The 14,773-nt window shown below is 48.6% G+C and overlaps 1 protein-coding gene across 1 annotated transcript in view; it reads left to right on the top strand.

Moving 5' to 3' along the window:
- Positions 1–14,595, top strand: part of EHD4 (EH domain containing 4) — an 86,012-nt gene extending 71,417 nt beyond the window's left edge. Inside the window, exons 5-6 of the mRNA XM_005685523.3 lie at positions 3,642–3,806; positions 10,709–14,595. Of these exons, the coding sequence (XP_005685580.2) occupies positions 3,642–3,806; positions 10,709–11,245 (702 nt within the window). The 3' untranslated portion in view covers positions 11,246–14,595. The remainder of the gene's footprint in view (positions 1–3,641; positions 3,807–10,708) is intronic.

A 14,773-nucleotide genomic window follows, 5' to 3' on the forward strand; every position in this document is an offset into this window, starting at 1 on the left:
GCAGGTCTCTATCAGGTCATATTAAACCTGGGCAACCCTGAAGTTTTCCATGCAGAACCGTGTTTCCCGCCCTGACTGGCTCCACATCGCTCGCCAGTATCCAGATTCCATAGGCCTTTCCATTCCTACTGTCCATGCGTGTTGCAAGCTTCCCACACTCACTGCTGCGATTGCCCTCCAAGCCCACGGTAGATATAGCCAGTATCTCTCTGTGTACATGCTTCTCAGCATTGGATATACAAACACTTGTCACTGAACATAGTTCATGAGATTGTGGCAGAGTATAGATGGGAACTATAAATCCATGTTCATTTAATCCATCTTTCTCTGCTCATTATTAGCCCAGAAAAAATTTTAAAAAAACCTGACATTTTAAGCCATTTGGCGTACCTTTGGTTATGAGTAGGGACTTTTCCAGTTTTATACAAGGGAAAGAGTGAATTGGACAAGATAGAAACATTCAGAAGTTCACCAGGGCTCAGTGCCATTTGCTTGTGAATGAAGAACTTGGAACCCAGATTAATCATGTTACTATTTAAATGTGGAGAGTTTATTCATTGTTCAGTAAGGACTAATCAGCCATAAGCTGCCTCTGGTGTTACTACCCCTCCAGCTACAAGTGTCTGATCATTGGTTAATTAACATTTTTACTCCTCTCTCTAGTGGACAAAGTGCTTTCAAATACGTGCCCTCTCTTGATTCTCATAACCACAAACCTGTGAGGTAAGGATTGTCAGCTCCAGTTTGTGGGTGAGCGAGCTGATGCCAGGGAGGGGACAGCTCACCCAGAGTTGTCCAGTGAGAGAGTGGGCAGCCATAGCAGGGCCTGACCCAGCCTCCCAAAATGAGGTCCCATCCTGCCCACCTCTGCTTTATCCTATTCCTCTTCCTCTTGATTAATTTTCTCTGATTATAAACAACAAAGAGTCAGACTGTCTCTACCTCCTTCTGAGGACCCTCGCCAGGTCTGGCCCTCAGCCCTCCGTTATCTGGGGACACACCTTTGGACGCATTAGGGCAGGAGGGAGCTTTTCAAGTTGAGTGAGGATTTCAGCCACCCTGGCTGCTGCTTGTTTATGATGGGCTCTTAGAAACTCACAAGACTCAGTCCTCCTAGAAGACTGCAGTTTTTACTCACATCATGTGCCATAATGCATCCATTTCTTTGAGTCTGGGGAGAGAAGAGTACGTGATCTTTCCAAAGCTTCCCTGTGAGTTAGAAACAATCAGAAGCCAAACCTCAAAGTTGTTCCGTTGGACACAGTTCGGTGTGAATTCCAGATTTCAGCAGCATCAGTACAATTTTTCATTCACACCCACAAAAAGTAATTAACAAAAGTTGATTCTGTAAAGTACGGAATGAGGCAGGTGAATGCTAGTGCCGGCTTGGCATCTCCTAACTAGCTGTATGACCTTGGGTCATATGAATTCCCTGGAAGCAGGAATTCAGTCATTTTAAAGGAACCCCTTCTAGATTTAATACTCTGTGATTCTAAGGACTGTAATTTACCTTGTAACATGATGATCTTCTTAAAGGCAGGGCCCATGCATCGAGTCTGACCCCAGGTTATTGTCTTAGGACGCCCAGGGAAAGGCAGGAGGGGGCGACCATGCAGAGGCAGGACAACAGGAGACTTCCCCAGATCAGGCCAGTAGAGCTTCCTGGAAGTGGAGGTTGAGGCTGAGAGCAGCGTGTAGCACGAGCAGGTCACCTGCGGGTCATGACTCAGGTAATGCCAGACAGGTGGGAGGAGGCGGGCCCTGAGGCCTGGCGTCCAAGGGTGGCCCATTATCCAGCAGCCTAGTCATCAGCAGTGGGCACCGCGAGGGCAGGGATGGGGAGCAGGTGGGGGGGCGGGGAGAGCTGTGGGCATATCACGTGCAGCCCAGTCCAGGGCACACAGGCCCCTGGGGATCAGGCGGTGTTCAAGAACAAGGTGCCATTCCCACAGACTGGGTGGAGAGTCGGCCTTCCCTGGACAGGGCCCTGGCAGCTGCCCCAGATGTGGGCTCTGGGAAGGGGTCTTGGAAAGATACCCTTGTGGATAGGAGGCTAAGCCGGTGGGGGTACTTGCTCCTTCAGCTGGGAGGAACCTCCAAAGCAAGGCAGGTGGAGAGAGGGGTCCACAGGTCCAGAGGTTCCAGGAGGGCGAAGGCCAAGGAAATAATGCAAGGACAGCTGGTGACAGTTCATTCTTCCCAGTGGAATGTGGCAACCCCTCCGAGTCCTTTGGAGCTACACATGGCCCTCCCCCACCCCATCCAAACCAAGCCAGGTAACTAATCCAGCCAAGGAAATTACTTGTCTTACAAGTTTTAATACTTATTCATCATATCTTCAGGAATGCAGTTAAAGCCCATCATTCTAAATAAAAGGATTCCCAAACCTTGGATTTCTCTAGTTATCTTGAAGAACTGTGCAAATATTTTAAGTTGTTTTAATTTGAAAAGTAAGTTTACCAGTGACAGGAAGGTTTAAAAGCATCTCTCCCAATCTATGGTTGCTGTTGTTGTTCAGTTGCTAAGTTGTGTCCAACTCTTTATGACCCCATGGACTACAGCACATCAGGCTTCCCTGTCTTCCACTGTCTCCCAGCGTTTGTTCAGCTTCGTGTCCATTGAGTCAGTGATGCTATCCAACCATCTGTCCCAGTCATACTTGCAGAAATAGCCAGGCAGCACAGGGTGTGCTTATGTTAAAGTGACCTTCATACAGGAGGAGAAGTTAGCATTGTCTGGTCCAAGCATGTCAGCATTTGCACTGTGCACTTACTTTAGTGTTCAAATCTTAGCAAAATGTGTTTGGCTGTGCCTGGTGTATATCCATACACAGAGGCCCTCAACTGAGCCATGAAATGTATCTGCTTACCCACTCTATCCAATTTCCATTCTTCCACAAGATTATAGTAGGCATCTGTTTTCTTTAATAGAATTTTCCATAGCTACATAGTCATTTTCTTTTTGTAATCACTGCCTTCTCATCTTTTCTTATTTATTTTCTTGGCTTCTAAATTACTCTGTAGAATTCTAGATATACAAAGAGAACCTTTGTTATGAGCGTTTCTTAACATCCTAAATTTGGAAATCAGTAGAAGGGTGGAGATTTTAGGGAAGGAGGTGACACGGGCCAAGCAGAGCCCTCCTATCGGAATTCACCACTCTTCGGGTAACAGTGCCAGGCCAGCTAACCCTAAGTGACCAAGGTTTCTGGGGCTCCCCCCTCGTGTACCAGGTCTCCCTCTCCCACAGGGCACTTCTGTTTTCCGGCCTGGTCTTAGGCAACTGGTCTTGTGCAGAAATGACCTCACTGGTCTTGAGATCTAAACTGTCTAAAGGGAAGTTAATGCGAGTCCTCATCTCACTGTTCACAGATTTCCATGCCCATCAGCCTCAGCATCATTTCCTGGTGCTCCTGTATACCAGCCCTGGTGGACCTTTCTCTTAGGTCTTCTTAGGTTAGTCGCCAGAACCAGGCTCTTTCCCACCCAGCACCCCCATCCCTTTCCACCAGGTCCTCACCCTCCTCCGGTCCCAAGGACCATGGCCCTTGGGGTGCCTGTTACGTGTTACGGTGCATGAAGCTGCCATCTTGTTTGCATCTCTTCTAAATGGCACGTCCTCACTGACATATACCCCTTCAGGTACATGCCTACATCATCAGCTTCCTGAAGAAGGAGATGCCAAGTATGTTTGGAAAAGAGAACAAGAAGAGAGAACTTATCAGCAGGTTGCCAGAAATCTACATTCAGCTGCAGCGAGAATACCACATCTCTGCAGGGGACTTCCCCAAGGTCAAGGCCATGCAGGTATGGAGGCCCATCACAGCAGCACCGGTGGGGTTGGAGGGGCACTGCCACCTGGTCCCACTGGCTGCTGGGTACACATGCGGGTTTCATGGTTTAGAATGGAGGAGAACGCCGTGTTTTTGTTTTCCTAGTAATCCATGATTATAGGTCCCTGTGAATAAAGTGGAAATTGCCTGCCTCCTGAAACATTTAAACAAAAAGGGGAAACATTTCAAGAAGTAAATTAAGCTTGCCTGAAAAAATCCTCTGAATAGCTTCCTTAGGCCGTGTTCAAGGTTGTTTTAACACTGAGGTGATACCTGTTTTATTAGAACCCCAGAGCCGCTGAGAGTGACCTTGGAGGTCAGTTTCAGGGGGCCTTCTCAAACCGGCCCTCCCCAGCACTGCCCCACACGGTTATGTGCTTGGGCAGTGTTGCCACTGCAGGCTCAGGAGCCCGGTGAGAAGCCATGGTGGGCTGTGGCCGTGGCTGGAGTCCACTGGGGACAGCGAGCTGGGCTCACTGAAGGTTTCCCTGAAAGGTCAGCTTCAGGCAGCCTTTGTCCTAATTTCAGAGTCACTGCATTGTGTCTGGGCAGACCCAGATGACTCCGAGCAGATACTACCACCCTGGCCTGACCAACATGTCCACCTTCTGGCAGTGGTGTTAGGCAACCTCTGGTTTCAACACTGACCTTATCCTCCCCACCTGCGAGGAGGGAGGCCAGTGAGACCGCCCCATCTGGCTCCTCAGAGAGCCGGACCATCTCCTTGTCCAGTACAATGACCCATCTGCACTGGAGGCCACAGTCCTTTCTGGAAAGCAGGCAACACAGTTCAGATTCCTGCAGCCACCAGCCAGTAGTAACTGGAACAAGTGAGGCAGGCTGGCCAAGCGAAAGGAAACCGGGCCATCCACCTCTTATTTTCTCACATTTGGTAGAAATGTGGGTTCTGAGGAATATGTCTCTACTGAGAGGAAGAGAGTTCTGCAAGTGTGATGAGAACTGTGGGGCCCACGGCAGGAACAGACTGGGGAATACCTACTCCCTCCTCAGTGGGGAGGCCCTGTCCTCCCGGTGGTCACTGCTCTATGAGAGTGCAGACCTGGATGGTTCATGAGAAGCTGGAGATCTGGATTTGCACGGAAAGTCCCCTGGTTTTCAGATTTTGGCTCTGAATTTCAAAGAACACTACCTGAGCCAAAGAGAGCTTACAGCACACTGGCCGTACCCTGGAGACTCTGGGCCTGTGAGCCTCGGGCCAGCCTGCAGGGAGGAGGAAGGATGGGAGGAGGAAGAAGCAGTAGTGGAGGCAAGATCAGGCCTCAGGAGGGGCAGCGTCAATCCTGAGGGGTTTGTTAATGTTAACTCTCTCTATACAAAGTACATGCTAAATTTGGAGTGGGTTACACTTACTGTTGCAATACCTGGGATCAAGGTAAATGCATCTGGTAGATAAGATCTGGTCAAAAATGGTTTAGTCAGCTTAAAAAATATGTAGAAATATATATATTTTTTTAAGTGAAATTGATACTCCTGTACTGAGACAATGGATTGGATTTTTTTTTATCTCGTCACAAGATGGCTAATTTGAGGGTTCCTGGGGCCTCTTCCTAAGTAGGTTCTGCTTTAACTAGGTTATGCCCTGTACCCCATGACCAAACTGAAGGACAACTGTTCCCTTGAATCCTTCAGATATTTTGGAAGGGAAATCAGTTTCTTGACTAAAACGGTAGCTGTGGGTAAATACACTGTGCGCGCAATGGCCTAATGGGGCATCCGTGTTTCGCTGTCTCCTGAGGCTCCTGCGATGCCCCACCCACAAAGCGCTGCTCCCGAGACCTGAAGTCTTCCTGACAGGCCCCCCTGCCTGTCCCCGGGGAACCTCTGTACAGAGCAAGTGAACTCTATGACCAGAGCTGCTCCTGAGCATGCTCGCCTGGGGCTGGCCAGTCAGAGGGCCCCCAGGCCTCTCTGAGCTGGTCACCAGGGGCGGTCCCTCACCTCAGCCACCGCCCATGTAGCTGGGTGATACAGGAAGGACCTGAACCTTCCCTGCGCTGTGGTCAGGCCCCACCCCAGGCGCTTTAGCACCATCACTGGACACCTGGGTGCCCCGTCACCTGTGTTCTTTTATTCATTCATCTAAGTAAAGTAGCTAAGTCTACTGTGGCCAATCACTGTTCTAGGCCCTGGGAATAAACCAGTGAGTAAACAGCAAAAAAATAAAAATCCTTGTCCCCCCCTACAGAGGTCCAGTCTGGGTTACAGTCTGTGCTGCTGTGGCTGTGACTGGCAGTGACATTTTGGCAGCAAAGCCCTTTGTTGGGCAGTGTGCTCCTTGATACAATATACGTGTCATTGAGCTTTGGTATAATTAATTTATTCAGTGTCTTATTTTGTGCCTCCCATAGAAGGCTGTTACTCCATGAAGCCAGTGACCCATGTCCTTTTCTTGGCTATATCCCCAGCTCCTGGGGTGTCGCAGGCACTCAGTGAATATGTGTTGAGTGAGTTCATAAGTTAGTGTATGTTTGTTTATATTGTAGCAGGCTCTAGGGTAGTGAGTTTCTCAGACCCTAATCTAGACGTGACGCTCACAGGGCTTATAGACCAGTGGTTTCTGGAGCAAACTTCTGGAAGGTGGCCAAGGATTCTTCGTTGGGAAGCCAGCCAGGCCTTGATCACATCACCCCAGTCCTTCAGGGAATCCCCAAGGAACAAGGCAGGCCTGAAGCCCCAAGGGCATGCTTACTACACAAGCTAGTTTGCTGTCAGCCAGGAAGCTCTGAGGGTCTGGGTGTGGGTCAGGGCCTCTGAGCATCTATCTTTCCAGTCACAGACAGTGAGCCTTCCCGTGTATGGGACAGTGCAGGGGCAGAAGGTTGGAGATGATTATGGTTCTGGCACATCCCAGGGTCTCGCAGAGAGCTCAGCGGGGCCAGCTCTAAGTCTCTGCTCTTCCTGTGCTCTCATGGACCAAGCTAGACAGGGTGATTCTTCTCCAAAGCCAAGAGCCAGTTGTATTTTGCAGGCTTTTGCCCGCTGGCGGGGGAGGCCAGTGACCCGCAGTGCACTGCCTGCCTGGGGAGGGGATCTGATTTGCTGCACCAGCATGTCCACCCATGCTGCAGAATGAAGGGACCAGTGGCAAGGCCACCGTGATGGGTGGCACAGTTATCCTTGGAGAACAGGGCCTCACAGCTGGTGCTGTTTAGCTGCCGGGTTGTGTCCCACTCCTTGGAGAACTGGGCCCCCACAGCTGATGAGTTGGCGGCATTTCAACAGCAGAGGGCAGCAGAGCCATCGCTATCCACCCCAACCCTCCCAGGGGTTTCCAGAATGCTTCTGGTACATGCTGGGTGGGCAGGCGAGAGCCTAGCGAAGGCTGGGCTGGGACTGATCTTTGTCTCTTGGGAGGGAGTTCCAGGATCCCAGGCTTGGTGGCTTGGATAGATACAGTTGTTGATGGGTAAATCTTTATAAATTCCCCAGTGTGTGTTCATCCCAATAACAAGTCTTGGAGCTACCCTGGGGAGGGCAGGGATGGCGTGGTTTAACTTGGACCCCACCCCACCCCTGGCCAGGACTGAGCAGGCGGGTACCGCATACATGAACATAGAACTTACTTCCTGTGTGCCCTCCAGGGCGGGAATGGCTGCTGCTGCTGCTTCCTGTCCACCTCTGCAAATATGTGGCTATTTCCCCTGGCATGTTTTCCAGAGATTTGCAGTCTGAATCCACGTCCCCTGCAGGCGAGTGGAAAGTTTGGGCGGGCACCACCCTCGTTTGTCCGCTTGGCCAGACACAGAGGCTCTGTGTGTGCCCAGAGCTCAGGCTCATTCATGAGGAAACAGGGTAGGTGTTCGTGCACTCAGGGGAATCCAGACTTGTTTACCCCAGCAGCACTGGGATTTTTGTGTAGGCTGCCTGCTTTCTCTTCTCAGTCCCCTTGGCTGACCAACCGAGATGCCAGCAGCAGGAGCCCAAAGTGTTGGCAGCATCATTTGCTGCTGATGTTAGGGTGACATGCAGGTGACTGTGGTCTGTCAGTGAGGATGGAGGACATGAAAACTGGAAGGTAACTTAGAAACCAGACCTGTGCTGACCCACTGCTCTGAGCTGAGTGCAGGCCGCTGGCCGGGTGTCAGCCCAGCCCAGCCTGCTCTGACACCCACAGAACGTGCTGCTGAGAAGAGTGTTGGAGGCTCCTCTCCTGAGATCCGCCAGCTCTGTCCTCTCCACCATCTGAAGCTCAGGACTCCACTTTTGAATAACAGCACAGAATGTCTGCCCTGCCAGCATACCCTTGAGACCCCAGTTTTGATTCTCCACTGAAAACAACCTAAATGTCCAGCTACGTGGGGCAGGGTAAAGGAGGAAGGACCCAGCTATACAGTTCATTACCATGTTGCTATTAAGAATAAGGTTTATTTTATATATAGTGGTGTTATTCCCATTCTCCTAATTTATCCCTCTCCCCTCTTCCCCCTTGGTAACCATAAGTTTGTTTTCTATATCTTGAGTGTGTTTCTGTTTTGCAAATAAGTTCACTTGTATTATTTTTTGGATTTCACATATAAGTGATATCATATGATATTTATATTTCTTTTAGTTCATTTAGTATGATAATTTCTAGGTTCATCCTTGTTGCCACTAATAGCAATATTTCATTCTTTGTTGTGGCTGAGTAATATAACAAGTTTTTGCTGTAGAGCACAGGGAGCTACATTCAATATCTTATGACAACCTATAATGGAAAAGAATCTGAAAAAGGTTATGTATATATGAAACTGAATCACTTTTTTGGACACTAACACAATATTGTAAGTCAACCATAGTTCAGTTTTAGAAATTAAATCAGATAAAATTTTAAATTTTTAAAAAGGTTGTGTAAAATTGATATCATAAAAAGCTATGATACATTATTTCTTTAAACTGCAGGTTGTTAAATAGTTTTGTCTTATTTCAGCTAAAGAGTGTGTGTGTGTGTGTATGTGTGTTTATTAAAATGGCTATAAATGTATCCCACCCAAAATATTAGCAAAGGTGATTGCTGGGTGATGGTATTATAAGTGATTTAAGATATTTTTTGCTTACTAGTTTTTCCCCAGTTATTTACAATGAAAGTGTGGTATTTATGGTGACACAGAGTTGCATTTTTTTTCTAACTGCCTGTCCCATGACTTCTGTCCAGAACAGTCAGGTCCGAGGGGTATGTATGTGAAAGCTCTTGCCCTCGGGAGTCTCCCTGCCTCATGTCCAGAAAACCACACCCCTGGATGGCCCCTCCCTGGCCCTCTGGGATTGTCCAAACAGAAATACTTCACAGAGAGCCCAAATAAAAACCACCATGTCTGGAATTCTTTGCATTTATTTGGCAGAACTGCTGTAGAAGACATTTTCACTAGATTTTTCAGGCCCCTTTTAAAAATCCCCTGAGTGACTCTCACAGTTCAGGACCAGAGAGGATTTATCTCTTGTGATAACCAGGTGGTTTTTCCCCGCCGACAGCAAAGGGGTATGATCCCTGGGCCCCAGCCAGGGCAGCTGAGGAACATAGCCTTTCACAGCCTTCATTGTCTGATGTGATGGTTCCTTCCCTCTTTCACTTTCTTGTCTTTTCCCTTTGTTAATGACTTTATTCTGTTTTATGTTATCATTGTTTCACTGTAAACTAAGTCCAGCCCTTTTTGAAATATGAGTTCCCTGAAGGCAGAGACTGTGGCTTTTCATATTTACATTCCTGAACAGGGCCTGGCATGTAACAGATGGTCAGTAAATGTTGAATTAGATGGATGAATAGATGGATGGATGGATGGAAGGAAGGTGAGTAACCAAGGAGAACCAAAGCAGGAAGGACTATTTCTACAAAGCCATCCACAGAACCTCTGTGGCATCTATAGTCGGTTCCCATCCTGGCCAGGTAACTGCCACGTCCACTAGGGCCATCTCCAGACGCTGTGCTCTATCTGCTCCACCCAGCTCTCCCGGGAGACGGAGCTGAGACTAACCCTCATCCCACTAATACCTCTCGGCTCTGTTGGCTGCATTTGTACTTGTCCTTCCCATCCCTGGTGGCTCAGATGGTAAAGAACCTGCCTGCAATGCAGGAGACCCAGGTTCAATCCCTGGGTCAGGAAGATCCCCTGGAGAAGGGAATGGAAACCCACTCCAATATTCTTGCCTGGAGAATTTCATGGATAGAGGATCCTGGCAGGCTATACAGTCCATGGGGTCGCAAAGCGCTGGACATGACTAAAAGGTGACTAACACCTGTCATCCCTCCTCCTCTCTCTCTTAGCAGTTTCAACTTTTACGTATTTGTACTGTAAACTATTTTTTAACTGGTCACCATAATCTTTCAGTAATCACTTTTACTTAAATAGGTTCTACGGGCAGCTCTATCACAGCTTCACATTACAGCACTAAGAAGCTAGCCGAGTGGCAGGAGGCCTGGGCTCTGGTCTCAACTCTGCCAGCACACCCTTTGTGCTCTCTGTAGCTTACTAATACCTGCCCTTCCTAGCTCTCAGCATTGTTGGAAAGATCAGCTGAAGTGTGTAAGGTACATAAAATTCTTTAAAAGCTAAAATACTAGATCTCCAGAGTGCTTAAAAATAAAAAAGGCAGGGTGAAGGGATTTTGTCTCAAAGTCCTAGGGGTTCACTGTCCCTCATGCTGTTACTAACCTCGGTCAGCTACTGCAGGAAAACATTGCATCCCGTGTATCTTGCCTCTTGTTCCAAAAGCCACACCTGGTGAGTTCAGATATGGGAACCATACCAAAGAGAGAGCTCTGGACAGCCCCGTGTATGGGCTTCCGGGTTTAAGGGATCCTTTGTCCCCTCCAGCCACCCCTTTCCTTGTTTGCTTCCTGCAGGAGGGCTTTAACCAAGTCTGTGGTTTCTCCTTTTCCAGGAAAAGCTTGAGAACTACGACTTCACCAAGTTCCACTCGCTGAAGCCCAAGCTGATTGAGGCCGTGGACAACATGCTGACCAACAAGATCTCGTCACTGATGAACCTCATTAGCCAGGAGGAGATGAGCATGCCCCCGCCGCTCGTGCAGGGTGGCGCCTTCGACGGCACGGCCGAGAGCCCCTTCAACCAGGGCTACGGGGAGGGCGCCAAGGAGGGTGCCGATGAGGAGGAGTGGGTCGTGGCCAAAGACAAGCCCGTCTACGACGAGCTCTTCTACACCCTGTCACCCATCAACGGAAAGATATCAGGCATCAACGCCAAGAAGGAGATGGTGACCTCCAAGCTGCCCAACAGCGTCCTAGGCAAGATCTGGAAGCTGGCTGACTGTGACGGTGATGGCATGCTGGACGAGGAGGAGTTCGCGCTGGCCAAGCACCTCATAAAGATCAAGCTCAGCGGCTACGAGCTGCCCAGCAGCCTGCCCCCCCATCTCGTGCCACCCTCCCACAGGAAGTCCTTATCCAAGGCCGACTAAGGGGCAGACCACTCACAGGGAAGGCAGTGTGGGGCGGGAATCAGGGCAGCCTGGGCCTGAGGCCCACCCTGTCACCAGCTCACTGAGTGACCCTGGGTGATTCACTGCCTGCCCTTTGCCTCAGTTTCCCCATCTGTAGAATGGGAAGAGCAGACATTGGACCCTAGATCAGGTCCTTTTACCTTAAAATTCCCTGAGTTTCTATTAAAATATTGGGGAGAGGGGATGGATATGAAGTTTGAAGGGTTGAGAACAAAGGGAGATTCCAGGAAGGCTTCTAGGAAGTCCTTGGAAGCCTGGAGAAACTTGGATGTGGAATCCCAGGAACCACAGGGAGTGAGCCGGGGGCACTGCTAAGCTCCACTGGACTGTTCATTGTTATGAGCCCAGCTCTCCCTCAGAGAGCAACGGGAGGCAGCAAAGACCAGCTTATTTATTTTGTTCCCTGCTTTATTTAGAGTGGGAAAAAAAAAAGTTCTCTCCAAACTATCTACCAAAGAGAAGAGGGCTGCTCCAGCTTAGAGGGGAGAACACACCTTGTCTGCATGTTCCGTCCCTCTGTTGGCCCACGGCACAGGCAGCCAGGCCACAGGGAGTGTCCCCCACAGCATCCACTGGCCGGCCTTCCCAGGGCTCCCCCAAACCCAAAGCCTTCCCAGCAAAGGTGTATTTGGTTAGGAATTTGGAACTTACCACCTTTACTAACCCCTGGCGAGATTTCTAGTATTCTAGTCACGTTGAAATCTGAAGATGAGCTTTACTTGTCTGTCCAACAGTTTGTAGCAAAGATTATCATTTAAACTAGAGGAAGAAAAGAGGTGGCTTTCCCCAGTCCTCAGTTAGCGTGGTCCCATGTCTCCAAGGCTCCTTGGTTGATGGCAGGATTTAAATTCAGCAAAAACATGGCTTGGTGCATGCACTGTCCTGGCCCTGTGGACACAAAGGGAATGAGGGGCCTGCCCACCCTCACTGGCTATCAGGTGGAAGAGGTCGGTCTACTAGTGTTAGAAACTATTTTTATAACAAGAAAATGGGCATTTTTATCATGTCCAGTTTTTTAAATACAGTTTCTGTATAAAAGATAAAGGCCTTTATACAGAAACATGATAGAATCTCTCATATAAAGCCTTTTCTTCAGAATCTGTGTGGTTCATACCACGGATGCCTCATGAGGCAGGGTTTGGGCACTTAGCTATACATCAGCTCCTGAGTGTTCTCTCTCCCAGGGCCCCTGTGTGGATCTCTCTGGACCACTCACCCAAACGCCTGTGACCAATGGAGATCAGCCTCTATGTGGGCTCCAGATGCGGGATGCAGGTGGCTTTCCATCACCATTACTTATGCAGTAAAAGAGAGATGGTATTTCATCACTATTGTGATGGCCACATAGCCTGGAACCCTGCCGGCACCAAAAATGAAGGAAATCCAAACAGTCCCACCCAAGTCTTCCCAAAACCACATTTTTTTTCCCCCTGATGTTATCAAGGGCAGAACTGCAGATTTAAAGACATTTATTTTAGAGAAACATTAACCCAGTTGCCAGCCCTCATGCTCCCTAGCTTACTTTCTAAATAATTTAGCTTTAAGAGAAGTAAATACATAACATGGATTTAGTCTTAATGAGCACTTTTAAATTAATTAGACACATAGAAAAGAGACATTTGTAATTCCAGTACTGTAATCTGAGCAGATGGTTCTGCAAACACCTGAGGACCACCCAGGCATGTAAGCATAGTTGATTCCAGCAAAGGACAAGATTGAGAGAGGAGAGAGAGTTCATTTGTCCAGAGGTTTGGAGATGCCAGAGTTAGCTGATTTCCACTCAGATTGATCTTGCTATGTTCAGCTGTCATGTAAAGATAAATATATACACATATGTCCCATGAGTATATATTTTTAACACTTATTAATGTATGTATATGTAGATTTTGTCTATATACTGACATAGAGGAATATTGTTTTAGAGGAGCTGGAGAGGAGGTTTCTGATGCTATGAGGATAGAAACACCTCATGGGTGATCCCCACCCCACCACCCCATGACCTTGGCAGATCATCTGTCAGCTAAATGCTGAGAAAAAAAATGAAGAAAAATGAATTTGCATGTCCATTTTTGTTAATATCTTCTTTTAAAACCTGAAGTCACCCATCGTGAAAAGTTGATTGGAAAGAGAAACACTGGAAACTATTAGGAATGGCAGCCAAGTGAGGACCCTTATCTCCTCAGGACCTGCACAGAGTTCCTTGAGTCTGGATCCAAAACACCTGTTACCCCCTGACCGTGTGCAGCAGGGCTGGTAACACAGAGCCCTCAGGATCTGGACATTTTGGCCGACTGTGTTGTCCTCCCAGTACCACCCGGCTGTCTGAGACCGTCCTCCCTAGAGCACTCATGGATAGCTGGGGGTTGGAAGCAACTGAACTCTAGAACTCTAAAACTCTCCATGCTGTCCATGACTCCACAGAAGAAAACCTAAGAATCTCAAGTCTGTTCTGTGTACAGCTCATGATCACAGAGTACAGCTCTGTGGCCACACGCTGATGTCCAGCCTGCTTGGCGTCCTGCGTGGATTCTTTCCTCACCGCATGCTTGGATGGCCTGGGGTGGGGCCACTCTTCGTGGGGAGGGCCGTGCATTCAGTTGGCTTTTGCTTCGCTGGGGCTGAACTGGCTTCTCTGGAACACTTGTCATCGTGCAACAGTAACACCTGGATTGGGGGCTGTGGCTCCTCCCACAGAGCGGTGGGCCTTACAGAGTTGGATTCTTATTCCATATCATGGGACTGGTGTCCAGGTGGGTCAGCATGTGAGAAGAAGCCAAATGTCTTGCACTCTCCTCCAACCCCCACCCCACTTACCCACAGGAAAGGCCTCAGCAGAGCCTGGCCTGACCGCTCCAACCATGGCCCTTCACTGTGTCCACTGGGTCTCAGTAGCCGCCCCTGTAAAACACTGGGAATGTCTTATACTGGAGTCCACCAGGTAGGATGGGGTTTAACCACCAGAGTCATGGCTTAACAGCCACCACCGGGACCTTTCCACTTTGCAGCTCTGCCCTTTCCTGATGCCCAGAGTAATGCCATGGACAGATTGCCTTGGAGATAAGCAAAGCGTTTAAAGAGGCTCTGTTTATTTCCTCCATGGAATGTGGCAGAAGAGTAACTTTCTTAGGACAGACAACCACTGAGTTTTTTTCCAGATAAACATGGGCCGAATTTGAGTGTACCAGGCGACATGTTAATTAGCCAAAAAATGCTATTAATACACAATGCTTCTATTTTTTTTTTGTAATCTTGTTTCAAAATGTCAAAAAAAGACAGTCTACTTATCAATAAACTTCTGAAAAAAGTCACTTTTCCCCATTGGCTCTGGTTTTTCAGTGACTGTGTGCCAGTTGTCTTGGGAATAAAGCAGGCATCCCTTGGAACCATTCTGAAACACAGCCGAGGAGTTAAGGGATGGGCGTGCCCCTTGGCACACCATCCCTGTGACCCTTGTCTCTTCCTGCATGTTCTCTAGGTGGGAGATGG

This window comes from Capra hircus, chromosome 10 (genome assembly GCF_001704415.2).
Source record: "Capra hircus breed San Clemente chromosome 10, ASM170441v1, whole genome shotgun sequence".
Classification (NCBI taxonomy): Eukaryota; Metazoa; Chordata; class Mammalia; order Artiodactyla; family Bovidae; genus Capra; species Capra hircus.